The sequence below is a fragment of the Hemiscyllium ocellatum genome, chromosome 10, assembly GCF_020745735.1.
Source record: "Hemiscyllium ocellatum isolate sHemOce1 chromosome 10, sHemOce1.pat.X.cur, whole genome shotgun sequence".
Lineage (NCBI taxonomy): Eukaryota > Metazoa > Chordata > Chondrichthyes > Orectolobiformes > Hemiscylliidae > Hemiscyllium > Hemiscyllium ocellatum.
Window position 1 is genome coordinate 108953789 of NC_083410.1, and position 27780 is coordinate 108981568.

At 40.1% G+C, this 27780-nt stretch overlaps 1 protein-coding gene across 2 annotated transcripts in view; it reads right to left on the bottom strand.

The window, feature by feature from the left end:
* Window positions 1-833: 833 nt before the first annotated feature.
* Window positions 834-27780, bottom strand: part of kif16ba (kinesin family member 16Ba) — a 130666-nt gene continuing 103719 nt past the window's right edge. For both annotated transcript variants that reach the window (XM_060831852.1, XM_060831853.1), the window contains 2 exons: window positions 6807-6890; window positions 834-5062 (listed from right to left, as the gene is read on the bottom strand). In XM_060831852.1, the coding sequence (XP_060687835.1) occupies window positions 4904-5062; window positions 6807-6890 (243 nt within the window). In that variant the 3' untranslated portion in view covers window positions 834-4903. The remainder of the gene's footprint in view (window positions 5063-6806; window positions 6891-27780) is intronic.

Genomic DNA, 27780 nt, shown 5'->3' on the forward strand with positions numbered 1-27780 from the left:
AAACCCCACCCCGTCCCATTTATCTCTCAGCCCCGACCCACAAGCCTCATTCCTGATGAAGGGCTTATGCCTGAAACGTCGATTCTCCTGCTCCTCAGATACCGCCTGACCTGCTGTGCTTTTCCAGCACTATACTAGCATATGCTCTGGACAGGAACTTGGAGGTGCTATCAAAGAAGCCTTGGTGACTTGCTGTCAAGCATCTCAGACATCACCCACTGCAGCAATGTTGTAATCTGGTGGAGAGTCGATGCATAAGGTGGTCAGAGAGGCGCAGTCAAGTGGTCCTTTAGTTCTCTACTGAATATCTCTAATGTTGGTTCGACTTTTGCAAGTCATAACGATTTAAGAATAAAAATATTCTTCCAACCTGCATTTCTCAGAGGTAACATTCTACATCACTCTACTCACTGCACAAACTATCGATCACTCCCATGTTCCATGTAATAACTTGCAGGAACAACAGTTCATGCATTAATGAACAAGCTCCCATTGGAGAAGGCTGGTTTTTTTGTACTCAACAGGACCATCATCAAATTGGGAAGTAATTGGAAGCAGCGAGGGGACATGACAAAGTATCTGTGGGAATAACATTTATTCCCATAAGTTTTCAGACAGCTCAAAAAGTGTGATAATAGGAACTAAACTTGCTTGGTGCCCTTGGTAGGTGAGTTGTTTGATACATATGGTGCTGACACCAACAATCTGTGCAGCAATGTTTCTATTGATCCCCTGAGAACAGTGAATCTTATTTCCAAACATCTGAAATGTTGTTCCTTCATAAATGAAGCTTTTAGTTCTTATGCAAAGAAGGAGCAATATGGCAGCAGCTGTTCAGCTTAATGTTTTATTTGAGGTCAGTGAGTTTACAAATAGCAGTTTTAAACACTATAAAAACACACACAGAAAGTGCTTTCACCGCAGTTATAAATTATAAATGATTATACAATTAGGTGCATAATCAGGCTGAGATTTGCATTATTTATGCTTATATACACGATATAATAGATCATCTTGAATGATACAGGACCCTCAATAAATTCCCATAGTCACTAAAAAAATACTTTAAAAAAACTTACTCATTTTTCCATTTACAATATTTATATTGTTTTCTTCTTCCTTTTCAGTCTACCCGGTAGCCAAGTACAAACATTAGAACCAGCCTACAATCAGGAACATAACTGGTTTAATGAACTTAATGATTGTCACAACTATATTATAAATGTAAAACTTGTAAACCAGAAACTGTTTAGTGTAGCTCTCTTCACATGAAAGTTACTAAAAAGTAGTAATGACCATTATTCATTAATCCTGGTTTACAGAAGCTAAGTAATCTACACAACAGAAACCACAAATCCCATACAGTAAACATTTTGCATTCATAACGTGGTGAAAAGACGCACTATAACAATTCTGGATTGTTTCTACCAGCTCTCTGCAATCAGGTTACCCGAAAAATTAATGAAAAAGATGACTATTTTCCTATTTGATAGAAGTTCATGAGACAATATGCTGTGAAATGCCTTTGGTGTGGCTGGGATTACTTATATTGCACATTACACACAGTTCAAATTTCAACTGAACTGAAAAAAATCCATCTTGGACTAAACCTATTCAACCTTTCCCATGCAATAGGAGTTGCATTTCCAAGCAGGAAGTAAGGTGAAATTGTGCTTTGGTACATAGTAATGTATTGAGTAATAATGTTGTATCTCTCTAACAGTCCAGCCACCACATTGTAACTTTGGCTCTCTCCTATGCTCTTTACCATGCAGCTATGAGTGCTATTGCACAGCAGAATTATTCACATGTGGGAATTTTAATAAGTTGAGATGACCAATTGTAAATCTTTGATTAATGATAACTCATAATTGGAAGCCAAGGAAGTGATTATATTTGAAACAAGTGAAAAACTGAAAAGTTAATTCACACACCCATTCAGCTTTGAGCAGTGAAAATAAAAGTTTGAATTTAAAGCAGAAATTGCTGGAAAAGCCAGCAGGTCCAGCAGCATCTGTGCAGAGAAATCAGAGTTAATGTTTCAGATCCAGTGACCCTTCCTCAAACTGGCGGTTCGTTAACTCTGATTTCTCTCCACAGATGCTGCCAGACCTGCTGAGCTTTTCCAACAATTTCTGTTTTGTTTCTGATTTGCAGCATCCGCAGTTCTTTTGGTTTCTATAAAAATTTGTTGGTGCACTGAAGAGAAAGATTATCATGAGCATAGCAAACGTTTTTAAATATCCTGCAGGCTACAGAATGAAAGTATAAGTGAATGATTTAAAACTTTGGTATCCCTGTCTCCAATGTGTCTACAATAGTTTCTTCAAGTTACTATAATTGGTAGTTCAGTAACATTTACATTTAACTGGGGATTTTGACAATCACGGTTTCATTTAACCAACGGCTACCTCCCAAATACGTGACAATGTTACTGAACAAAATACAAAGAAACTAAGAGAATAGTTGTAACAACAATAGATGTGCTCAACAGAACTTCATTCTACAATGAATGGGTGATTCGACACCAATTCCTAATGCTGCATAGCTATATAAAATGTAATGTTAACACCTTTCTTTTTATCCCCAGTATTTGTTGCCGTAGTTCATTTCTGCCCAAGCCTGCACTGATAGAGGAGTCAGCTCAGATTTCCTAGGACCTCTCATGCTAATACCAAGTCACAGCTCATCCTGAAGGGCAAGTGGAGTGTTACAGTTACATTACCACAGAGGTCAGCAGTCTCAGCAAGTGTCAAAGGTTGAACACAAAGTATCTTGTGACATTTCACATCGGAGGCACTGTATCAATACAAATTCTTGACTGCAGTAAGCTGTGCATTTAAATATTGGAAGTGGAAACAAGCCAAAAATTGACCTCTTGCTCCTTGACGTGCCGTTCAATTTTGCTTTCTTATGACTTGCAAACAAATTACAAATCAATCCTTCTGCTGTGTTACTGACAAAACTCTTATTTAATTGCTGCATGAAACACAGAGTTCTGTTTCTTGAGTTGAACTGGACTGCAAAATTAGAGCCTGTTCATATTAACAGGACAGTAACATTTGGCACCGCCGTTAAATGGGTGCATTTGCCCAATTTTTGGAACTACAAAGTTCTCAGTTGAAGACCTAGTTTTTAACAACAAATGGCTATCCCATTGTGTAAGTTAGCTATTAAATCAGTTAAGGGTATTCTTTTGGTTAAAATAGCACCACGTTGTATATAAGTGAAAAGAACAACAATTTTTAAATTATTTTGTATACTAGTGTGCAAAATTAAAAATAGGAGTAGAAATTTGCATCAGGTGATGCAGAATGAAGAGGCATATCAGACTGCCTGTTATATGCAATATCTGAAAACCTGCTTCAGAGATGTTACAACACACCTCTGGGGGAGGTGGGACTTAAACTCAGACCTCCTGGCTCAGAGGTGGGACACTGCCACTTTACCCATGAGACAGCCAAGATCTTGTTCCATTGTCAAAAGTGGAACAGCTATCAGGTGCTGAGTGTAATGGGCAACTGATTCAGTATCATCTATTCTCTGCCACAGTTCAGGACAAATTTCCAACCCACCACTTTTTATTTTGCCCATTGTCAGTTCCAAATCTCATTTGAAATATCATAAGATTAAGTGACTTTAAGGAAGACATCCCTCTAAAAGTGTAACAAACACCTTTAAAAAGGCATCAATTAAAAGATGCTGGGATGCTTCAGATGTGTATTCACAGGTGAATAAAAAAGTTTGTGTGGCACTGATTCACAATATTCCCATGTGATTTCCCAAAACAGTGGATACAATTTTAGCAGTAATCTGTTGTAGCCATAACGTCCATATACAGGGAGCCAATTTCCCACGTGTTAGGTGACTATTGTTCAAATTCAGAAGAATTATAGTTTGTATATTGGTCAGTGTAAGCAGCATTATGATATTCAGACTAGATTAAATAATTATACATTCGCAGGCTACTATAAGTAGTTAGGGCACACCTGTACAGTAGCTGTACTGTACATATACAGTATTACTGTACTTTATAAGCACCTTTACTAGATCAATAAGCCTATAATGGGCCTATAATCTGTTAAAATCTTTAAACGGCATTTCCATGTGTTCAAAAACATCAGAATAAACTAAAAATGTAAAGGTCAAGACTAACCATTTTCTAAGAAGAGTACTCTTAATGTGAACTGATGATAACCAGAGTATTTAGTTAATGGTTCATGTTGGAATAGCTGATGAAAAAAGATATGTATTTAGTAGGAATGGATCTTTAGTTAAAATATTTGTGTTCCACTTTGTGCATCAGTGAGATGAACTAGGCTTTTAAAATAATCTACTTTTGCTTGTTAGTCTGCAAAATTAGAAAGTCAGTAGTAGAGGTGGTGATGCTGAATGAGGAAGTGTCATTGTCATATGCAATGTCAAAGATCCTGCTCTATTGTCTGCAGTGAAACAGGGAAAGGTGCTGAGTATAAAAGAGGCAGCCAATTCAATACAATCCGTTCTCTGCCACAGCCCATTGTCAACCATTTTAACCATTGTTACTAATCTAGATAAACAGGGTTTGGCTTGTGCCAAGCAGCACTGCAATTATCAATTGCTTCCTACTGGCTTGGTGAAATGTAAGCTTTTACTTCTAATTGGAGAATTTTACTCAATGGACTACAAATCAAAATTATTTTTAAACACTAAAAAGAGCTTATTCATTGTACATATTCTTATATAACAAATGGTGGTGCTTTACAATGTAAACATAAGACATGAGATACCTTTCATAATGAAACTGCTGAACAGTAGATGATTCGCTTCCCTGCTTCAAAAATCTAGTCTGGTGTTGAGAAGGCACTGTTTTTGGTCCTGATATTTTTAAAAAGGGGTAAAATGTTTTGGTTATCTTACACAGCTACCCAGTACCATGACTGCTGAAGTCAAAAACTCCTTTCCTGAAGAAGGGTGTAAACTCACACAGACTGTGCTTCGACAGTATAAAGTCCTTGCTGTGTGGGTTTATTGGTGAAGTTGGAGACTTTAGCATCAACGTGAGGAAGTTCCTGAGGTATCTCTAAAAGAGAAACAGAATAAACAGATTGAATCTGTATCATAACTCTCAAAAGGTCTTGATCAAGTCAACAGAGAGAAGTGGTTTCTTCTGTGGGGAGGGTCAGTAACACTGGCAAAGCAATGAGAGGAAGAGATATTTGTTTACACAGCGAGCAGTCAGCAGGATCTGGAAAGGGAGTGGGAGGTAGGGCAAGCAGATGTAATAATAACTTTCAAAAATCAATTTGATGTATATCCTGAAGGGAAGCATTTATAGGCTGTAGTGGAAGACAGAGGAATTGGAGCAATTAAATTCCAAACAGTTAGCACAAGATATATTGATCTGAATGTGTTGTATTATTTTCTGATTATATTGCGGGTTTACTAAATGGATAATTTCTAACTTAGTGACATAGGAACAAGAGGTGACCATTTAAAGCCTTTAGCTTGTTCTGCCATTATTCAAAGAAATCATGGTAAATCTGTGATTTAACTTCATATTCTCTGATACCCATAAATAACAATATTGAGTATTTTGTCGACCAAAAGCTGATAGAGGGGGACCGGTTATTGATGCTTTCTGCCTTGCACTCATCAGGACAAACAAAAGAAAGCAAATTTTCAAACAGAGCAAAGGCTTTCCTGCAAGAGAATAAACTGTGTTTGTTGGTTGGCAAGTCAACTCTGACTGGTCAAGGCAATGCCCAGGAGAATGTGCCAAGCAACTCCTGTCCCCCATGTTTTGGTTCAATTCAAAAAAAAATCACAATGCCTGGACGTGTTCCTTTTTCCTACAGAGGAAGGGTTCCAAAGTTTGATTAAATAGCTTCTAGCAAATGTAAGTGAGCCACATTGAAAACCAGATTCCTAATCTTAAATCTGTTTTTAATGTAAAACTTGGCAAAGTCAGGACTGTTCAGTACATCTTGTCAAATTTTTGAAAATGGTAGACATCATGTTCTGAGCTTTACAAGCGCAGGGTGTTTGGATATAGTCAGCACTTTACTCATTACAAACAGCCAAATGAATGTTTTACTTGTCACGTTCCACCAGACAGTGGGACAGATAGCCAAAGGACCTATCATCACTCTGGTACAGAAATTCACATACCACATTACTCACTTGTGTGGTAGGCAGAATGACTTTTTGACTTGAAGGCAGCATCCTGTTAGTGGAAACACCACTTGTTACTGGAAAGTAATAGTTTGAAAATACTAGTTTTATGTGGTGTTGAAATGTTTTAAGATAATTTGAGGTACACTTTGCCAGTCTGAAAGTGCCAGCCTCAGTCTTGTTTGTAAGCGGGTGCGATACATAATGAGCTGCGACCTGAAAGGTTCTGAAGAAGTTATCCCAGATTCAAAACATTAACTGTTTTTTTCTCTCTGCAGATCCTGCCAGACCTGATGGGTTTCTCCAGCGTTTTCTGATTTTATTTCAGATTTCCCACATCTGCGGTATTTTGCTTTTATACAAGTAGTGATCTGATCAGTGACATCATTATCTTAAATGATGATATTGTATCCTAATTTAAACTTCCATACATTTCAGCTCACTCTTGCCTGCATCCCAACTTGCAACAAGTTCTGTTCACCCAACCCCTGTGGTCTTTGATCTACAGACAGGTTACTTCTGTTGTTTTTCTGTGCTTACTGAAAACAATTGGTAATGCTTTTTGAGTTGGACTGTAGCAGTGTTCAATGTTGACAAGAGTAATTTGAACTTAAAAAAAGGGTTGTTACATTTGGATAAAACCTAAACAATACCTCCAAGTGGCATCGTCTCTCAGCAATCACTCTTTCATCTCGATTACCAAACAGCTTTTTGGGAGGGAATTCTAGACCGCCAATCTGGAAAATGTAAGGAACAAGGTCAGTCTTAGAGTCATAGAGTCATGGAGACGTATTGCATGGAAACAGACCCTTCGGTCCAACTCGTCCATGCCAACCAAATATCCTAACCCAATCTAGTCCCACCTGCCAGCAACAGGCCCATATCCCTCTAAATCCTTCCCAGTCATTTACCCATCCAGATGCCTTTTAAATGTTACAATTGTACTAGCGTTCACCACTTCCACTGGCAGCTCAGTTCACACACACAAGACCTGCTGCATGAAAAAGTTGTCCCTTAGGCCTCTTATATATCTTTCCCCTCAAACCCTAAACCTATGCCCTCTAGTTCTGACTCCCCCACCCCAGGGAAAAGACTTTGTCTATTTATCCTATCCATGCCCCTCATGATTTTATAAACCTCTATAAAGGTCACCTCTCAGCCTCTGACGCTCCAGGGAAAATAGCCCCAGCCTAAGCAACCTCTCCTTACAGCTCAATTCCTCTAACCCTGGCAATATCCTTGTAAATCTTTTCTGAATCCTTTCAAGTTTCACAAAATCTTTCATTAGGAAGGAGACCACAATCGCACGCAGTATTCCAAAAGTGGCCTAACCAATGTCCTGTACAGCTGCAACATGACCTCCGAACTCTTGTACTCAATACTCTGATCAGTAAAGGAAAGCATACCAAATGCCTTCTTCATTATCCTATCTACCTGTGACTCCACTTTCAAGCTATGAACCTGCACTCCAAAGTCTCTTTGTTCAGCAACACTCCCCAGGACCTTACCATTAAGTGTATAAGTCCTGCCAGGATTTGCTTTCCCAAAATACAGCATTTTACATTTATCTGAATTAAACTCCATCTGCCACTTCTTAACCCTTTGGCCCATCTGATCAAGATCTTGTTTGCCAAAAATTAAGAAAGCATTAAAAAACTAAAGAAACAATTGCAGACATCTGATGCAGGGTACAATATTCTCAACCTATCATTCAGGGCGCACTTGCATATGTTTTCTTTTCCCCCAAGATGATGGGGTCGAGTCCAGGGCTCAACTGCTCCTATCGGCTTTCTTCATCTTTCTGCCCATTTTTTGAAAATGTCCAGTGGCCCAGCATGGTGGTCTCATCCCAGCTGCAATGTCCGGTATTCCATTGTTCTTAAATCGGCGTTCCCCAAGCCCAAGAGCCATTAACTGAACTGTGATAGACTTTGTCTTAATTTTACTTATTATTATTATATATGACTTCTATCATTAATGTAAGTGCTGTGATGGGGCGACTAAAACTTTTCACTGGATTTTTCATGTAAAAGTACATATGACAACCAATTTCCATTCTATTCTGAAGACAACAGATAGGTTGCAGAGATCAAAATAAGAATGAAATAGCTTGATTTTACCAACTGTAATTTGGAAAATGTATGAGTGGATCTTAACAGTATTTCCAATAGTGGTGATTAAGAACAAAAATCAGGATTTTTCAAATCACTGTAGTTCAAATCCCAAATCATAATATTCAAACTAAAGAACGACAGAATCCACTAAAATAGAGAAACTAAGACTTCTGGATAATGGCTAAATTTTACTGCAACAAACTATTTTCTTTTTGTTTTCTAAACTATAGGAGTATTTACACTCACACACTCGACAGAATGACAATCCATACAACAAATGGAACTGCTGTTAGCTTCCAATGGATTCACATATTTGTCAGTTTCACCAAGTGGCTACATCAAGGCACTATCCTTAGATTTCAGAGAATTTCCCAAACACACAACCAGTAACTCATTGGTTAGCATTGCTGCCTCATAGCTCCAGGGACCCAGGTTCGATTCCCACCTCAGGCGACTGTCTGTCTGGAGTTTGCACATTGTCCCCGTGTCTGCGTGGGTTTCCTTGGGTGCTCTAGTTTCCTTCCACAATCCAAAGATGTGCAGGTCAGGTGAATTGGTCATGCTAAACTGCTTATAGTGTTAGGTGCATTAGTTAGGGGGAAATATTGGGTAGGGGAAGGAGTCTGAGTGGGTTACTCTTTGGAGGGTCAGTGTGGACTTGTTGGGCCAAATGGCCTGTTTCCATACTGTAGGGAATCTAATCTAATAAATGAATAAAAACTGTTCCAATGACTCTTCCCCTTTGAATGCACCAAAATTAATCTTCCAGAATCTTTAGATAGCTGCAAGGGTGTGTTACTTCACCTGGAGATCACCGGCTTCATCTATCTGGCTGTGGTAGCTCAAAAGATCAAGCACTAATTTCCATCTCCTGGCTGCACAGAACTGCAGTCTTTCTGGGGCAGTGATTTATAGCTAAGCCTGTAACCTGAGTCAAACATGGCTGCTTCTGCACTTTTTCTTATAGCAACATCGAACATATTAGACTTGCATCCAGATAGAAATTCTGATAGCTATCTAGACTTCAGCTTTGAAGTAAACTGACAATTTACAGCACAACAATTTTCAGCCTGATATTTCCAATAATTTTCTGGGACTTTGAGAGACTCGGGAGTTGACCACTCACCATGATTATAAGACCATCAGTTCTGAAGAAGAGTCACAAATCATTAACTCTGCTTTCTCCCCACAGTTGCTAGTTTCTCTAGCAATTTCTGTTTTTATTTCAGATCTTCAGCATCTGCAGTCCTTCATTTTAGCAAACTTAAGGACACTGCCTGCCATTGTGATTAACCACAAACACCTTACAGCACTGCCCTGGAACACAATGTGGGCATCCCTTCAATGTTAACCAACCAGGACATGTTGTCAAGCAGATTTCAGGTGGTCACATGATCTCCCTTCCCTTTAACTTAAAATGAAAGACAGCTTGAAAACGTAACATCGGATAGCTCATTTTGATTCCCCAACTGAGGGGTTCAAGAAAATATAATAATAATCGAGGTTTCTTATGGCAACTAGAGGAGTCCTTGATTTCAGCCCAATCAATCCAATAGCACAAGGGTCACCAATGAAATGACCATAAAAACAAGGAAGGATATCCATCCTATGTGAAGGAATCTGGGACAATGAGGAAGGGTGTTTGCTCATTTTGGTTTGCAGAATTGGATTGATGAGGAAGAAAAAGGATGAAATGCACAGATTCCATCTATAGAAAGAAAATGGTGTACTCCTGAGAGTCCATATATGATTTGACCACACCCTATGTGGATAAATCACAGGCAAATATTACAAAATATAACTGAGGTTTCTGCAGTCTGATTAAGTGTTCTGCCTACATTTACTGCATGCACAATGGGTGGTTATTCTTGGCACATTATTTAAGTCTCATACTTTGCCAGGCTACTGGGGCTTTAGTGACTGAACACCTATTTTATCCTTATGAAGAAAGAAAGCCCACAAACTGAGTGAACTCATATTGTGGGGATCTTTAGCTAGGTAAAGAAAATTGTTGCAGAGATTCCCCTTGAGACAAGGATTGAGAATTACAAGGAAAAACAATTAAGAGAGAAATACACTACACTGTGTTTCCAATATGTGATGTACTGTGCCAAAGACATTTTGGTTATTATTGTTTGCACTGTACATAATGGCCTGACTCTTCCCAAAGGGATGAGAGAGAAAAGAAAGCAATCAGCAGAGTTACACTGATCCACTCAGTCACCACAATATAATATGATGTGTTTGGCCCTTTGTTCATAAAGAATGATACATTGCAATTGACAACTTGTCTACAGCTGTTGTACACACCTCACATCACTTGGTCAGAGTAATTCCATACAAGAATTACTAAATAGATGCACATGTTCCTGGCACTGTACATCAAAGAATGATGATAGATTCTCCTGTCTCTTGAGTGAATGAGTGTTCAGTAAAAGGGAGAGGAATAACAAGACAACTTGACAATCTAATCTGATGTCGTCGCTTGTATGACATTAGGCCATGTCTCAATTTACTCAACCGATTGCAAATACTGCACAAGCCGTCAGTGTTGGGGAGGCCAAGGCTTTGCACCTTGCTCGTTTGTCCTGAAGACTGTAGACTCTGTTTCGAGTACCAAATTCGCTTGATGTCAGAGCCTTTTCCAATTAGGTCTGCTCAAAATTCTTTGTTCCGCTGATATACTGGGATCCAGCGTGCAAGCCCCGAGACTTCCTCTGAAATTGTCTTGCTATCCAAGTTTGGGATGTCCTGCTGTTTGAGTTTCTGTGTTTAGCTGGTTGTAGAGTACTGCCCTTAGTGTCCAAGCATGCTCCTTGACAGACCCAGTAAAGCAGAGCTCTGATTGGAATATATAGCACTCTGCATGAACAAAGGCAGAAAGAGATCACCTGGTTCATGAAACTTGACCACCGTAACAATGGACAGGTCAATATGGCCAAATACTTCACCCGTACCACACCCTCACCCCGTTGAGTATTCCACGGACTCTTCATTCTGTAACGTTGTCAAATAGCTAAGCAAACATTAAAGGCCAATTGCATTATTTCTCAATACATCTCTTTTTCTGACTGGCATGATGATTCTTTCCCATACAGGATGATTCTTTCAACATAATGGAGTATACTTACAATAATGTCTCAGTTAAACTGACAACCTGCTACTCATTTGCAAATTACTATCCTTGCTTTGTTCTCGACGTAACAAACATTTAACAGTGAAATGCTGGAGAGCAATTTTCTGAACTATTAGCAGAACTCCTGTGGTGTTGACGTGAGTCCTGTGGAGACCATAGCATAGATGTGATGTTGCAATTGTTTTCTTAAGGCCATTGTTCTAGTAGTCACTATGGTAATCCACGCTATTACAGATTCTTGCAAATTGATATCAATTAAGCTTTTCATTCATTTTAAATTGGTCATAAGAATCCAGGATAAAACACCCACAAGTTTGTTCCATCTTAAGATACATGTTTGTAAATATGAACAAAAGTGACACCTGTGACCTGACAACCAGGGCTGGATCCTAAGCAGCCCATATCTGCAGGAAACATAGCAACTTAATAGCAGAAGAGGCTGCATAGCTATTTTCTAATCTATCTGCTCCAAGATGTTATTATACACCTCTGGAGCAGGGGGACTTGAACTAGAGACTCCTGGCTCACATGTATAGATACTACCACTGTGTCATAAGCTCCCAGAGAGGTCACATTTTAGTTTCTCTCCAATTCAGAGGCAGGAAGGAACTCATGTCGGAAAATCACCTGTTCACCATATGTCATTTATGAGCCAATTGACATCAATGATCCAGGGCCCAATGGAATTCAGTGGCAGGTCAGGAATGAGTCTGGCTCTCTTCATGCACCTTGTGTCTCTCACTATGTCTCACACCTGCACACACACACCATAGGTGCTGGGGAAAAATAAGCACTACCGCAGTAAGGCGGTTGTTGGGGAAAAGAAGAAAAAATAAACAGGAGTGTCGGGGTTCTGTTCACTCTGAGAAAAGGGAAAAAAAATAAACAGGAGTGTCAGATATCCTGTTCACTCTTAAAAAAAGCTCTGGCTCTCCCATAGCTCCCCTGTTCAGCAAGCCCAGTCAGGATTGTCTGCTCTCTTTGGTTTTGGCAAGGGATGGGTTGCTGATTCAAATGCATTTAGAGCTGGGCTGAGGATCCCAGCACCTCGGTGAGGGGCTGGCCATTGAAAGCTACTCCCTTGCCCTTTCTGCTCTGTGACTCTGACCCCATTCTCCAGAATAGCCACATCCCAGTTTAGCTGTCAGTGTCTGACTGGCCAGCTGCTCTGTGGCTGGGAGTGGCGGGACTTCGATCCCTGGTCAGTGAGTCTAGAACCAGGAGACAGCATCCCAGATGAAGGAACAGGTCATTTAAGACCAAGCTGAAGAGGGATTATTTCACTCAGAAGGTGGTGTTACTTTACCTCAAGGGAGGCAGTGGAAGCTCAGTAACTGAGCATATTCAAGACACATCAACACATGTTTGGGAATGAATGATAGAAGGAGATGCAAAAAATAGGGAAAAGTTGCATTGAGGTAGATGATCAGCCATGATCTGAATGAATGGTGAACCAGTCTTTGATGTGCTGAATAGCCTGTTGTCATTCCCAAGTATCTCCACTTGCAGAAGGAACTCTTGATCAATCACATGAGGCTGAAGATTTCCTGAATCGCATTTTCTAAGAGTTAGTAACCTTGCAGTCAAAGCAAATTAGTGAAGGAAGGTAGGAGAACCTCCAACACAGCACTGAATTACACTGACAGTGACAGCTACTCAATAAAAGGGAAACCATCATGAAGCAAGTGGTGTCTACAAGTTGCTGCATTGCAGTAGTTCAGATGATATTGAAGCCCTGATTGTGCATCATCCTCTGAGTGCTGTAGGAAGAAACGTAAAAGTGAACAAAGTCTTGAGATGGGAAAGAAATCCATCAGTACTTTTGGATCATGTAACAACTGAGGAAACAAAGAAAAACAATAGGAATCTGACAAACTAATTTTGTGGATTCCAGTGTCATTTCCATCCAGAATACTTATGTGATCGCGCTTGGTCAGGTAAAATATGAAATGAGGCACACTGATATGCAGATGCAGTGATTATAGGAAATAGCACTTTCGAGAAGCATAGGAAATTGCTTTTAACAATTCAAGTACATTTTTTTTCCAAGAAGCAATCAACTTAGCATTGTCATTAAATAACGTTTGAAAAACATTTATTCGAACTGACAAAATGAAATGACGATCAGGAGTTGCTGCTACGTAATTGGTTGAGTCTGTTGACAAGATTGCACATGATATGAAACAAAATTCCGATTTTGAATTGTAGTGTTCATCTTTTTATTTTTGCAAATCATTACAAGACAAACCTTCATAATGACACAGCCACATCATATAGTCAAACAGCACAGAAACAGACCCTATGGTCCAATTCACCTGTGCTGACCAGACATCCCATTCTGACCCTAGTCCCATTTGCCAGCATTTGGCCCATATCCCTCTAAACTCTTCCTATTCATACACCCATTCAGATGCCTTTTGAATGTTGTAATTGTAGCCGGTTCCACCACTTCATAGAACAGTACAGCACAGAACAGGCCCTTCAGCCCACGATGTTGTGCCGACCATTGATCCTCATGTGAGGTAAACCTAATGTACAAACTCTCAAACTTCTGTGACCATATGCATGTCCAGCAGTCTCTTAAAATATCCCCAATGACCTCACTTCCACAACTGTTGCTGGCAATGCATTCCATGCTCTCACAACTCTCCGCATAAAGAACCCGCCTCTGACATCCCCTCTATACTTTCCGCCAAACAGCTTAAAACTATGACCCCTCGTGTTAACAATTTCTGCCCTGGGACAAAGTTTCTGGCTATTAACTCTATCTATGCCTCTCACTTCCTCAATCCATATATGCACCATCCTATGCCCTCTACCTTTGGATTCCCTCAACCTCAGAAAACGACTATTGGCTATTCACCCAATTCATGTTCCTCATAATTTCATAAACCTCTATCAGGTCACCCTCAGCCTCTGATGCTTCATGGAAAAAAAGCCCCAGCCTATTCAACCTCTCCCTGTAGCTCAAACCTCTTTGAGCTTGTAAATCCTTTCTGTATCCTTTCAAGTTTAACCCCATCTTCCCTATAGAAGGGCAACCAGAACTGCTATAATGTGAGTTTTGATAATACAATTGATGAACTGGGGACAGCGTTTCGAAAGTGTGAACTTTTAATAAGTGTTGGCTGTAATGCAATTACATCTTCAACACTTTAAACACTGTTTCTTAAGTGCGATTTTTCTAGAACATTCTTGTATTCCTCTATAACACAAGAATGCAACTGTCAATGTAAAGAAGAACTATCTGTATTCTAAAAGTGGCCTCACCAATGTCCTATAAAGCTGCAACATGACATCCCAACTACTGTATTCAATGTTCTGACCAATGAAGACAAGCGTGCCAACTGCCTTCTTTACCACCCTGTCTACCTGCGACTCCACTTTCAAAGAACTATAAACCTGCACCCCTAGGTCTCTCTGTTTGGAAACACTGCCCAAGACCCTACCATTAATTGTAGAAGTTCTGCCCTGGTTTGCCATACCAAAATGGAACATCTCACATTTATTGATATTAAATTCCATCCGCCACTTCTTAGCCCATTGGCCTATCTTATAAATGTCCTATTGCACTGAGATAATCATCTTCACTGTCCACTACCCCCCAATTTTGGTATCATTTGCAAACTTATTAACCATACCTCCTATATTCACATCTAAATCATTTGTATAAATGAAGAAACGCAGTGGACCCAGAACAGATCCTTGTATATAATCAAAGAGTAAGTTTTTCTAGATTTTAGCCTACTTCTATCAAGCAAAGGGAAATTTATAAAGAACATTCTAATATCTGTGCATTAGAAGCATTCCAAAGATTAAAGACATTTTTGTAACAGATATTTTAATAGGAGCCTTTGATAAATTGATATAATGCTCAATTTATTAATTCATACAAAGTCCTCAGAATGTCCCACAGAAGAAATTCATGCAAATATTAATTGAATTTCCTGGCTTTGAAAACAAAAAGGATGTCAATATTAACTTATCTTAAATTAACGCCCGAGGTAAAACCTCTATGTAAGTATTTTATGTTTTCTCTCTTTCAGGTACAAGACTAAACCAGATGGGGAAAATATGTAACAAGATAAACACAGTGTACTCAAACTAAAAACTAGCAATCCAAGTAGAATTATTCTCAATTTAACTAATATACTGTACTGGTCTTTATTTCAAACAGATGCTTCTTTGACCTCCTCCACCACAACCCTGTATATATAGAGCAAAGTTTAGTATTAAATTGAACAAAATAAAAAGTTGCATGTTTCTATGGAAAATATTCCTCCAAATTTATTTAGAATCAATGTGTCGCCCTTCCATCAGGACACAACTAAATTTTCACGATGTCATGTTTTATTGTTTAATAAATAAATACTTACCATTTTGGGTTACTGTTGCCACTGAAGTCATCTCAGGTCATACACAGAAATTTCACATGAATCTCCAAGTGAAATCACCAATTTTCTGTTATGCAAGATTGTCAAGGGAGGTTAAGATGATTTGGATGGGAGCATAAGAGGTATAGTTAGTAAGTCTACAGATGACACCAAAATTGGAGATGTAGAGGACAGCGTTACCTCAGATTACAACAGAATCTTGATCAGATGGGCCAATGGGCTGAGAAGTGGCAGATGGAGTTTAATTCAGATAAATGCGAGTTGCTGCATTTTGGGAAATCAAATCTTAGCAGGATTTATACACTTACTGTTAAGATTCTGGGGAGTGTTGCTGACCAAAGAGACCTTGGAGTGCAGGTTCATAGCACCTTGAAAGTGGAGTCGCAGGTAGATGGGAAAGTGAAAAAGGCGTTTGGTATGCTTTCCTTTATTGCTCAGAGTATTGAGTACAGGAGTTGGGAGGTCATGTTGCGGCAGTATGGGTCATTGGTTAGACCACTGTTGGAATATTGTGTGCAATCCTGGTCTCCTTCCTATCGAAAGATGTTGTAAAACTTGAAAGGGTTCAGAAAAGATTTACAAGGATGTTGCCAGGGTTGGAGGATTTGAGCTACAGGGAGAGGTTAAGTAGACTGGGACTGTTTTCCCTGGAGCATCGGAGGCTGAGGGGTGACCTTATAGAAGTTAATAAAATCATGAGGGGCATGGATAGGATAAATAGACAACGTTTTTAACCTGGGGTGGGGGAGTCCAGAACTAGAGGGCATAGGTTTAGGGTGAGAGGGGAAAGATATAAAAGAGGGGCAACTTTTTCACACAGAGGGTGGTACGTGTATGGAATGAGCTGCCAGAGGAAGTGATGGAGGCTGATACAATTGCAACATTCAAAAGGCATCTGGATGGATATATGTATAGGAAGGGTTTGGAGGGATATGGGCCAAGTGCTAGCAGGTGGCTCTAGATTGGGTTGCGATATTTGGTCGGCATGGATGAGTTGGAACAAAGGGTCTGTTTCTGTACTGTACATTTCTATGACTCTGAGAAATTTGCACATGAAGCATTGACCCAAACTTTATTTGTTGTAATCCATTTAAATCTAGTCAACTGAAATTACCTTCATAAAGGAATATTTTGAAAACACAGTGTGCAAGATGTCACAGTTCACAATTAGGCAACCAATCAGCAAAAATGTGTATTCAAACTGATGATTAAGGAACTTCCTTACAAGCATCTTTTCTTACTGAATGCAAATTTTAACTCCTTAGATTTCAACTGTAAGCACATGGGAAACATAGCATCATCATGCAAAGTACACGTATACAATGCCAAAGGATTTTCTGTTATGCACTTTGACTTCTTTCATGGGATATAGTTGCCAACTGCATGGGCCAGCATTTGTCATCCCTCTATAAAAGCAGTTCAACTAAGTGGCTTGCTTGATCATTTTATAGAGAGGGCAGTTAATAATCTGGAGTCACAAGTAAGGTCCAATAATGATGGTAGATTTCCTTCTCTAAAAGGACATTGATAAAACCATCTGGTTCATTAATCATTAATGATTGTTTCATGGTCACCATTATTGAGACTAGTTCTACATTCCTGACTCTTACTAACTAATTTCTAACTTCACCATCTGCCACAGTGAGATCTGAACTAATGCCCCAGAGCATTTTTCTGACCCTTTGGATTACTGGTTCAGTGACATTACCATTGTGCCCAAAAATGCTGCTCAGGTTACATGCATCTGAGATACATCAACTCTGGGTGTCTTGGGATCATGGGTGTCACAGAACAAAAGACAAAGGGAGTGGTGATATATGTAGGGAAGAGATGTCACAATACTAACTCGCTCCACAGATGCAGTCAGACCCTGCTGAGTTCCTTCTCACTGTATTTGTATCAGCTCTGCTCTGTTGCTTCAACTCAGCTAATGGGGTGTAACTCTACTTTATTACTTCCTCCTTATTGTCTTAACTATGCATTGTCTCTAAATTCAGTGAAGAGGCTGGTTAGCTGCTAAATTTCATGTTGTCAGAAGAAAAAATGTGCTTTCCACAGTTTGCATGGAAGACTCCAAATGCACACTAAGTATGTTCTTGCATTTAGGATTAGGGCAGAATGGGTGTGGAAGATTCAGGCCAATAAGTAGAGGACCTAGTTCCCTAACGCAACAGTGGCACTCATGTATCATCAGTTCCAAAGCTTACATTGATTAAAACCATTCGCTGTTAATAGCTCACAAACGTTAAGGGAACTTGGTCAAATACATACTGCTGTAGAGGCTGTATTTCTGTTCTGAGAATTATTTACTTTGTTAAAACACGCAAACTATACGGAGTGTGATAAATACCCTGGGAGAAACAAAAAACTATAAGCAGTATTAATCATTCTCTGTTCAAGGTGAAGCAGATTTAAACTCATTCCACTGGTGGAGGAAGCATATCTAAATGCAGAAAGTGCCAGGTTCAATGTCAGGGAAATGACATTAGAGGAAATGCCTGCTACCTTTGGACTTTTCTGGAGGAAACAGAAAAGAGGCTATTCAGTGCCTGCATGCAGAAGCAACCAATGTTTTGATTCCCAACTGGTATCCATAAGAATATATGCAGGGGGGCGCGGGGGGAGTGGAAGGTGCGGGTGTATGTGACAAAGACGGGGGTGGGGGGATGAAGGAGAGGAGATCAGGATCAACTGAAACAGCTGCATGGTTGGATAGCTTATTATTAATGCTGACAAAAGAGCAGCAGCCACTTGGCAGAACACCATCACCAATAAACCCTGGAGCTATACCAACAAGAAGGAAGAAAAAAAATGTAGAAAAAGAAAGTAATTTTGATTTTAAATAAAGCAAAATAAAAACAAAGAATTTAATTCTAATTAAAAAAATGTTCTGAACCTTTTATTTGAAAAAGATACTCCTGTATATAACAGCTACAACCATTTTGCACGGCAATTAAAACTCAAACCAGGAAAACGTATATTGTCAATGGTATGGCAAATAAAGACGAAAAATCGTTTCCACTGTGAAATGGAAAAAGGGACAAAAAATATTATTTGATGGAACTAGAGGTACTTTTGAACTGTAATATAATGACATGTACAAGAGAATGTTTGTTCGGAGGTTGGCATACCACAAAGCTAATTGCTAGAGCAATTGAACTGATCTGGCTCACTGTTCTCACTGAGCAGGAGTCTTCAGCACAATTACTTTCCTGTTGCCTAGAGAGAGTAGATGAGGGCCACAACTGACCTTTGATGGCACAAGGTTCTGGCTACATTCTTTAGCCTCCTGTGGCTAACCTCCAAAATACAAGGTGTTATCTTCAACAAAGAGATTGCATTTTGTCAGATTAACAATTCAACAAGCTGCACCAGATCACTGACACACTTCTGCATTTTATACAGCACAGCTCTATTTCAATAACAAACACTGTTCTCAATTATTCATAAATGTACATGACACAATAAATTCTGGGTCTCACTGGGTCCAGAGACAACAGAAACTTATTTTTAAAACTCAAGCTGTGTGATTCGGTAATTAAAATATTCTGTAAATATAGTAAACTTTTACAGCAGAGATGATGAATTGCACAAACAAAGATCGGGAATGCTAGACAGCATGTGTGAATCCCACATTGTGATTTGATCAGCTTTTTGGGTATTTTACAGTGGCACAGTGGTTAGCACTGCTGCCTCATAGTGCCAGGGACCCAGGTTCAATTCCCACCTTGGGCAACTGTCTGCGTGGAGTTTGCACATTCTCCCCGTGTCTGCGTGGGTTACCTCCGGGTGCTCCGGTTTCCTCCCACAGTCACAAAGATGTGCAGGTCAGGTGAATTGGCCATACTAAATTGCCCATAGTGTTAGGTGAAGGGGTAAGTGTAGGGGAACGGGTCTGGGTGGGTTGCTCTCTGGAGGGTCAGTGTGGACTTGTTGGGCCGAAGGACCTGTTTCCACACTGTAAGTAATCTAATCTAAAAAGTAAATCGTCTAGTGGTCAAATACCAAATACTGTTTGGGACAAAAAGTAGTTAAGATTTCCAGCAGACTGTAGATGGAACACAAACAATTAAAATTGTTTTTTTGTGCTTTATTTCAATTGTCATTCAGAACAGGCGCTATGAACATTTAGCTTTGGACTTGAATGTGGGGAGATTGATCCGTAGGTTTGTGGATGGTATGAAAATTGGTGGGGTGGTAAATGGTGAAGAGGACCACTAACACTTAAGGAGTACAGAGTCAGACTGGTCAGATGGCGTAATCAGTGACAATTGTAATTCAATCCAGATATGATGCACTTGAACAGGAGAAACAAGGCAAGGGAACACATGAAGAATAGTAGGGCCCTGGGAAGTACACAGGATCAGAGGGACCTCAATGTCACTTCCATTGGACCCTTAAGGTGGCAGGACAGATTGATAAAGTGGTCAAATCATCATATAGGATAGAACATAGAACATTACAGTGCTGTACAGGCTCTTCGGCCCTCGATGTTGTGCCAACCTGTGGAACCAAGCTGAAGTCCATCTAACCCACACTATTCCATTCTCATCCATATGTTTATCCAATGACCATTTAAATGCCCTTAAAGTTGAAGAGTCTCCTACTGTTGCAGGCTGTGCGTTCCATGCCCCTACTAGTTTCTGAGTAAAGAAACTCCCTCTGACATCTGTCCTATATCTATCATCCCTCAATTTAAAGCCATGTCCCCTTGTGCTAGCCATCACCATCCAAGGAAAAAGACTCTCACCGTCCACCCTATCTCACCCTCTGAATATCTTATTTGCCATGATTAAGTCACCTCTCAACCTTCTTCTCTCTAATGAAAACAGCCTCAACTCCCTCAGTCTTTCAAAGACCTTCCCTCCATACCAGGCAACATCCAAGTAAATCTCCACTGAACCCTTTCCAAAGCTTTCATATCCTTCCTATACTGCGGTGACCAGAACTGGTGCGGCTGCACCAGAGTTTTGTACAGCTGCAACATGATCGCATGGCTCTGAAACTCAATCCCTCTACCAATAAAAGCTAACACACTGCATGCCTTCTTAACAACACTATCAACCTGGGTGGCAACTTTCAGGGATCTATGTATGTGGACACCGAGATCCCTCAGCTCAACTACACTACCAAGAATCTTACCATTAGTCCATTACTGTTGCTCTTTCCAAAGTGAATCACCTCACACCATTCCTCATTAAAATCTACTTGCCAGCTCCTAGCCCAGCTCTGCAGCTTATCTATGTCCCCCTGTAACCTGCAACATCCTTCAGCACTATCCACAACTCCACCGAACTTAGTGTCATCCACAAATTTACTTCTACGCCCTCATCTCGGTCATTTTTATAAATGACAAATAGCAGTGGCCCCAAAACATTTCCTTGCGGTACACCATTAGTAACTGAACTCCAGGTTGAACATTTCCCATCAACCACCATCCTCCGCCTTCTTTCAGCTAGCCAATTTCTGATCCGAATTGCTAAATCCCCCTCAATCCCATGCTTCTGTATTTTGTGCAATAGCCTACTGTGGGGAACTTTATCAAACACCTTACTGAAATCATATACATGACATCAACTGCTTGACCCTCATCCACTTATCTGTCACCATCTCAAAAGAACTCAATGAGGTTTTATGAGACACAGTCTACCCTTCACAAAACAGTGTTGACTATCCCTAACCAACTTATTCCTCTCTCGATGATTATAAATCCTCTCTCTTATAACCTTTTCCAACTCTTTACCCACAACCGAAGTAATGCTCACTGGTCTATATTTAACAGGGTTATCTATACTCTCCTTCTTGAACAAGGGGACAACATTTGTTATACTCCAGTCTTCCGGCACTATTCCTGTAGATAATGACGACATAAAGATCAAAGCCAAAGGCACGGCAATTTTATCCCTGGCTTTCCAGAGAATCCTAGGATAAATCCCATCCAGCCTAGGAGACCCAGAATTGCTAACACCTCCTCCTTGTGAACCTCAATCTCGTCTAGTCTAGTAGCCTATATCTCAGTAATCTTCTTGACAACATTGTCAGTATTCACACTGGAAAAAGACAAAAAAAATTCATTTAGCGCTTCCCCCATCTCCAGAGACTCCATGCACAACTTCCCACTACTATCCTTGATTGGCCCTAACCTTTCTCATTCTTTTATTCGTGATATACCTATAGGTTATTCTTGATCCTATCCGCCAATGACTTCTCATATCCCCTTCTAGCACTTCTTAGCTTTCTCTTTAGGTCTTTCTTGGCTTACTTGTAAATGTGAAACATTCTAACTGAGCCATCACATCTCATCCCAACATAAGCCTTCATTTCCTCTTGACAAGAGATTCAACTTCTTTCGTAAACCACGGCTCCCTCGCTCGACCACTTCCTCGCTAGCTGACAGGTACATACTTATCAGGGACACACAGTAGCTGTTTCTTGAATAAGCTCCACATTTCAATTGCTCCCATCTCCTGCAGTTTCCTTCCCCAACCTATGCATTCTAAATCTTGCCCAATAGCTGTCTTTCTCCCAGCAATGTCTTGCCCTGCGTTATATACCTATCACTTTCTATTGCTAAAGTAAACAACCAAATTGTGGTCACTATCACAAAAGTGTTTACCTACCTCCAAATCTAATAACAGGTTCATTACCCAGTACCAAATCCATTGTGGCCTCACCCCTTACTGTGTCACATTAGACAAAAACTGACCCATCTAAAGTACTCAACTATAGTATTTCCAGTTAATAATTGGAAAGTTAAAGTCCCCCATAACAAATACCGTGTTACTCTTGTTCCTATCCAGAATTCTCTCTGCTACCCTTTCCACTACATCTCAGGAACTATTCAGAGGCCTAGAGGAAACCTCCAACAGGGTGACCTCTCCTGAGGTTTCTAACCTCAGCCCATATTACCTCAGTAGAAGAGTCCTCAAATGTCCTTTCTGCTACCATAATACTGTCTTTGACTAACAATACTACACCTCCCCCTCTTTTACTATCTTCTCTGTTCTTACTGAAACATCGAAATCCTGGAACAACCATTCCTGTTCCTGCTCTATTCATGTCTCCGAAATGGCCACAACATCGAAGTCACAGGTACCAATCCATGCAGCAATCCATCCCACCTTATTCCAGATACTCCTGGCATTGAAATAGACATACTTCAAACCACCTTCCTGCTTGCCAGTGAACTCTTGCGACCTTGAAACCGTATTTCTGACCTCACCACTCAACCTCCTGGGCTCTGGAATTACAATTTAGGTTCCCATCCATTCCCTGCTGAATTAATTTAAACCCTTCCGAATAGCATGAACAAATGCTCCCCCCAGGATATTGATACCCCTCTGGTTCAGGTGCAGACCATCCTGTTTGTAGAGATCCTACCTACCCCAGAATGAGCCCCAAGAATCCAGATATCTGAAACCCTCCCTCCTGCACCATCCCGATAGCCACGTGCTCAACTCCTCTCTCTCTCTCTCTATTCCTTGCCTTGCTAGCACGAGGCATGGGCAACAAACCAGAGATTACAACTCTGATTGTTTTAGCAATACGTTTTCACCCTAGTGCCCTGAATTTCTGCCTTAAATCCCCATCCCTTTTCCTACCTATATCATGAGTATCTTTGTGGACCACGACTTGGGGCTGCTCCCTCTCCCCCTCAAGGATCCCAAAACCACAATCTGAGACATCACAAATCCTGGCACCTAGGAGGCAACACATCAACCACGAGCCCTTTCGTTCCCACAGAACCTCCTATTCCCCCCCCCCAAACTATGGAGTCCCCAATGACTCTTGCTCTGCTCATCTCGCCCCTTCCCTTCTGAGCAACAGGGACAGATTCTGTGCCAGAGACCTGTACCCCATGGTTTACCCCTGTTAAGTCCACCCTCCCCAACAGAATCCAAAATGGCATATCTGTTATTGAGGGGAATGGCCACAGGGATCCCTGCACTGCCTACTGGTTCCCTTTCCATCCCCTGACAGTAACCCATCTGCCTGTTCCTTCCACCTGAGGTGTGACTACCTTCCTGTAACTCCTCTCAATAACCCCCTCCGCCTCCCAAATGATCCGAAGTTCATTCAGTTCCAGTTCTCTAATACAGTTTTTGAGGAGCTGGAGTTGAGTGCATTTCCTCTAGATCAAGTCAGCTAGGGTTACTAGCGGTGACTCTTCCTGCAGGATACTTGCTTTCATCAGCCAAGGCGTACAGTTTGAGAGCAGGGAGACTATGAGGAAACTAATGAGGTGGTGGTTAGGTCACATGTCGAGTATTATGTGCAGTTCTGGAATCCACATTACTGGATTGATGTGACCATACTGGAGAAGGTGCAGGAGAGATTTACCAGGATGTAAATGTTGCCTGGACTGCAGAATTTTAGTTATGAAGAGAGGTTGGAGTAGAGGAGACCAATGGATGGATGGGTTGGGGTGAGGGTCATGATTGAGGTGCATGAAATTATTGGGCGGGGGTTGGAGGAAGCATACATAGGGTAGAGAGGAAGAAAACCTTTTCCTCTATGTACAGAGATTAATGGCCGGGGCTAAACCCATGACTTTGGTCACCTAGGAAATCAAGAACACCTGCATGTTCCCAACTTAGCCACAGAACATCCTGATTTGGAAATACATTGCTATTTCTTCACGAGTGCTGGGTCAAATTCCTAGAACCCCCAACCCCATTATAGGTGTACCTCCACCACAAGGATTGCAGCATTTCAAACAAGCTCTTCCTCTCCTTGTCTACAGCTTAGAAATATGCAATTCTTTAAGCCCTGAAGTCATATCAAATTCTAAATGAACACTTCCACAGATACTGTCAGATCTAAGTTTCTCCAGGATTTTATTTTTATTTCAGATATCCGGAACCCGCAGTATTTTGCTTTTATTATACCTGAAAAGGCATCTCACCACCATCCTTTAAAGGCACTGGGATGGGCAATAAGTGCTGGTCCAACCAGAAACACCCACACCTCATCAATTAAGAAAACAACCCTGCTGTATCACTTTTCCCACACTGCAAGTCTCTAAACTGTCCCCACTGTTCTTCTTTCTTGTGATCCTTATTTTCAGTACTACTTCAGCCAATTGTTTCCTATACCCTAACCTCCCTTGATTTGGATACTGAATACCTTCACTTTCTGTAGGATGGTAAGTTAATACACTGGGGGGCTGAATGGCCTCTTCTGTGGTGTAATGCAAGAAGGTTTCTCAGATGGATAAAAATGGTGTTTTACATTTTTTAAATAAACAATGCACAAACTTTATAGCTTATTCTTCAATTCAGTTTTTTTTTTGCCAAAGGGCTTTTCCTTCAAACAAGAATGATAGTGAAGCAAGAAATTCTTGATGATTCCAATATCTGACCTAACATCTTGAACTGCCATTTGAAAACAAATACCTTCAGGCTCTCTTGATAAATTGTCACTAAGCTTCAGGTCAGGATGAGATCTGAGCAGGAGCAGACAATATTTATGACAAAAAAAGAATAAAAATGTATCCTTAAAACAGTACATGTCATGTCAATTTGTGACTCATTTTAAGCTCCTGGGTAGATATATTGAGTAAGGCTGTGAATAATGCAAACAATCATAAGACTTGATGTAAAAAAAAAACCTCCTTTTAAAATGGAATTCCATTAAAGTTAAAAGTTAGTGACCAGTAAATGACCTCAGATAAAAAGTTCTTCACTTGGAGGCACAAACAATATTTCCTGGCCAGAATACAGATAATTGTCTGGGTACTGCACAATGCTTTAAGTAACTGGGATTGATTTTGAATACTCAATATTTGTATGTTACTATCTTCTACTCATTACTATCTCTTGAAGAAATCTCAATGCTTATAATCACAATGTTTATAGACTTTTTTTAAAGAGGCTCTTAGCCTATTTGCTTTAATGTGCAGTTTAAACAGGCTCTGAGTAAATCAGCTTTGCTGTAAAATAGTCTACAAGTCCCACATCACCACCAGCTCATTAAGTGACACACCACTGTCAATGGCCACTCTGATTTTCAAAACCAGGGCTGTGAAATACATAAACGAGAATTTTTTCCCAAATATGTATGGACGCTGTTCCTTCATGTTTAATTGCTTCTAATAAAGCATAAAGCATAGGATAACTTAAGAGCATTACGAGGTCCCAAGAAACATTAAACTCTGAAATAGCTTTGGTAAACAAAAGTTGATTTGAGATAGTTGGTTGCTGAGACCAGAGCTTCAGGATACCCTCAGTTCAAATCTTTCACTACACATCGCTCAGTCCTTGGTGTTTATACCATTCATCCTTTAATCCTCCCTGTTGAGGGATTAGGCTTCTCTCTCCTACCTACAGCAATTTGCCTAAATTCATCAATGTTAGTTTGTTAGTTGCACTTATAATTTCAGTATACAGGTTGTTCTCCTATAACACACGTTCTGTTAATGTAAATTCATTACAACCTGGTTGATAGATTGGGGACACAGTTTCTAAAGCACAAACATTTAAAGTGTGTATTGGTTATAACATGATTCTGACCCCATTAATTTAAATGCTGCTGCTATCACACCATTTTTTATAATAACAGGATTGCACAAGAATGGAAAAACCGCGGAATAGCAGAACTGACCGTACCTACATGTAAAATATGTAATGGCAATTACTTAAAAAGCCTTTGATTATGGTGAGGATCAGACTTTCCCTGCTGCACTTTATTAAATAACAAGTTATCCCTTTCCACTAAGATTTCAATGAGGCACTTCATTGTCTTATCTGGTTTCCATGAGCACAATGGCCCATGATTCTGCCTGTGGAAACTGCTACCTCAAATAACAATTCTCATCACGCAATAGCAACTCCAACATCCTCCAAGGCCAATATATCCTTCCTAGCGTGTGGTGCCCAGATCTGTTCATAGTACTCCAAGTGGTGATCCATCAGGGTTTTGAATAACTGCAGCATAATTCCTGCACCCTTGCACTCCATTCTTTTAAATATAAAGACCAGCATTCTACTACTTTTTTTGATTATTTTCTTCACCTGTTTGTGAGATTTTAAAGATTTTTGGACCTGAAGAACCACTTCCCTGCGCCCCCCTCCTTCCTAACTCTCTTTGGACATCCAATGAATTTAACTTCACACCATCTAGAAATTATACATCAACTATAAGCATCAACTACTGAAGACGAATTGCCCTAAATACAAACCAAAATACGAATCGTTTCCACACTTCATCTCCAAGTACTTAGAAAAAAGCATTGTGAAAAAAATATACTGGCTACATCTCAGTTTAGAGAAAACAAGAATTAAAGTATTGTTAAATTATCCTGGTCACATCAGACATTATTAATAAATCTTATGCTGCATGAAGCAATACCACTTTGCTGAATTCTAAATTCCAGTCAAACCCCTGTGCCATTACAAATTAAAGAACACAGGTGCTCTCATTCCCAATTTGCTTGGTCTTTTCCCTTTGGCTGCTTTTCTCCAACATCATCTGTTGTTTCTTTTCTCTCTGCATCTTTCCATCCTGGTTAATGGATAATTACTGCATCAACACACCCCACTGGCTGTAAAACACAGTCATCTCCCGAGAGCCTGAGAAGATGGTGCATATATATGTCTCTTCTCTTCAAATGCAGCAACTTCACAAAGCTGACAGGACAGTTTAGGCACAAATAACTACTTATACAGAACGAAGCAAATTATCCAGCAGCTTGTGGTGATTCATGATTCTTAGAATACTGCTGGACGTTTTCACATTGCAAGTGCTGTTAAAATTACCTTTTTTTGGCAGTGAAATTTGTTCCTCGTATATAGATTAATTTTCATTGCCATATTTTTGGTCAAGTGTTAAAACGTGAGCTGTTTCCTCACTTGTGTTTACTTATAATGGAGCAACTTGCATCTCTTTTGTATAAAGTTTATTTGGTTTTGTTGCTCTTCAGCACAAGGGAAAGGAATTCATTCTGTCAGACTCACAGGCCTAAATATTTGTGAAGACAGGGAGC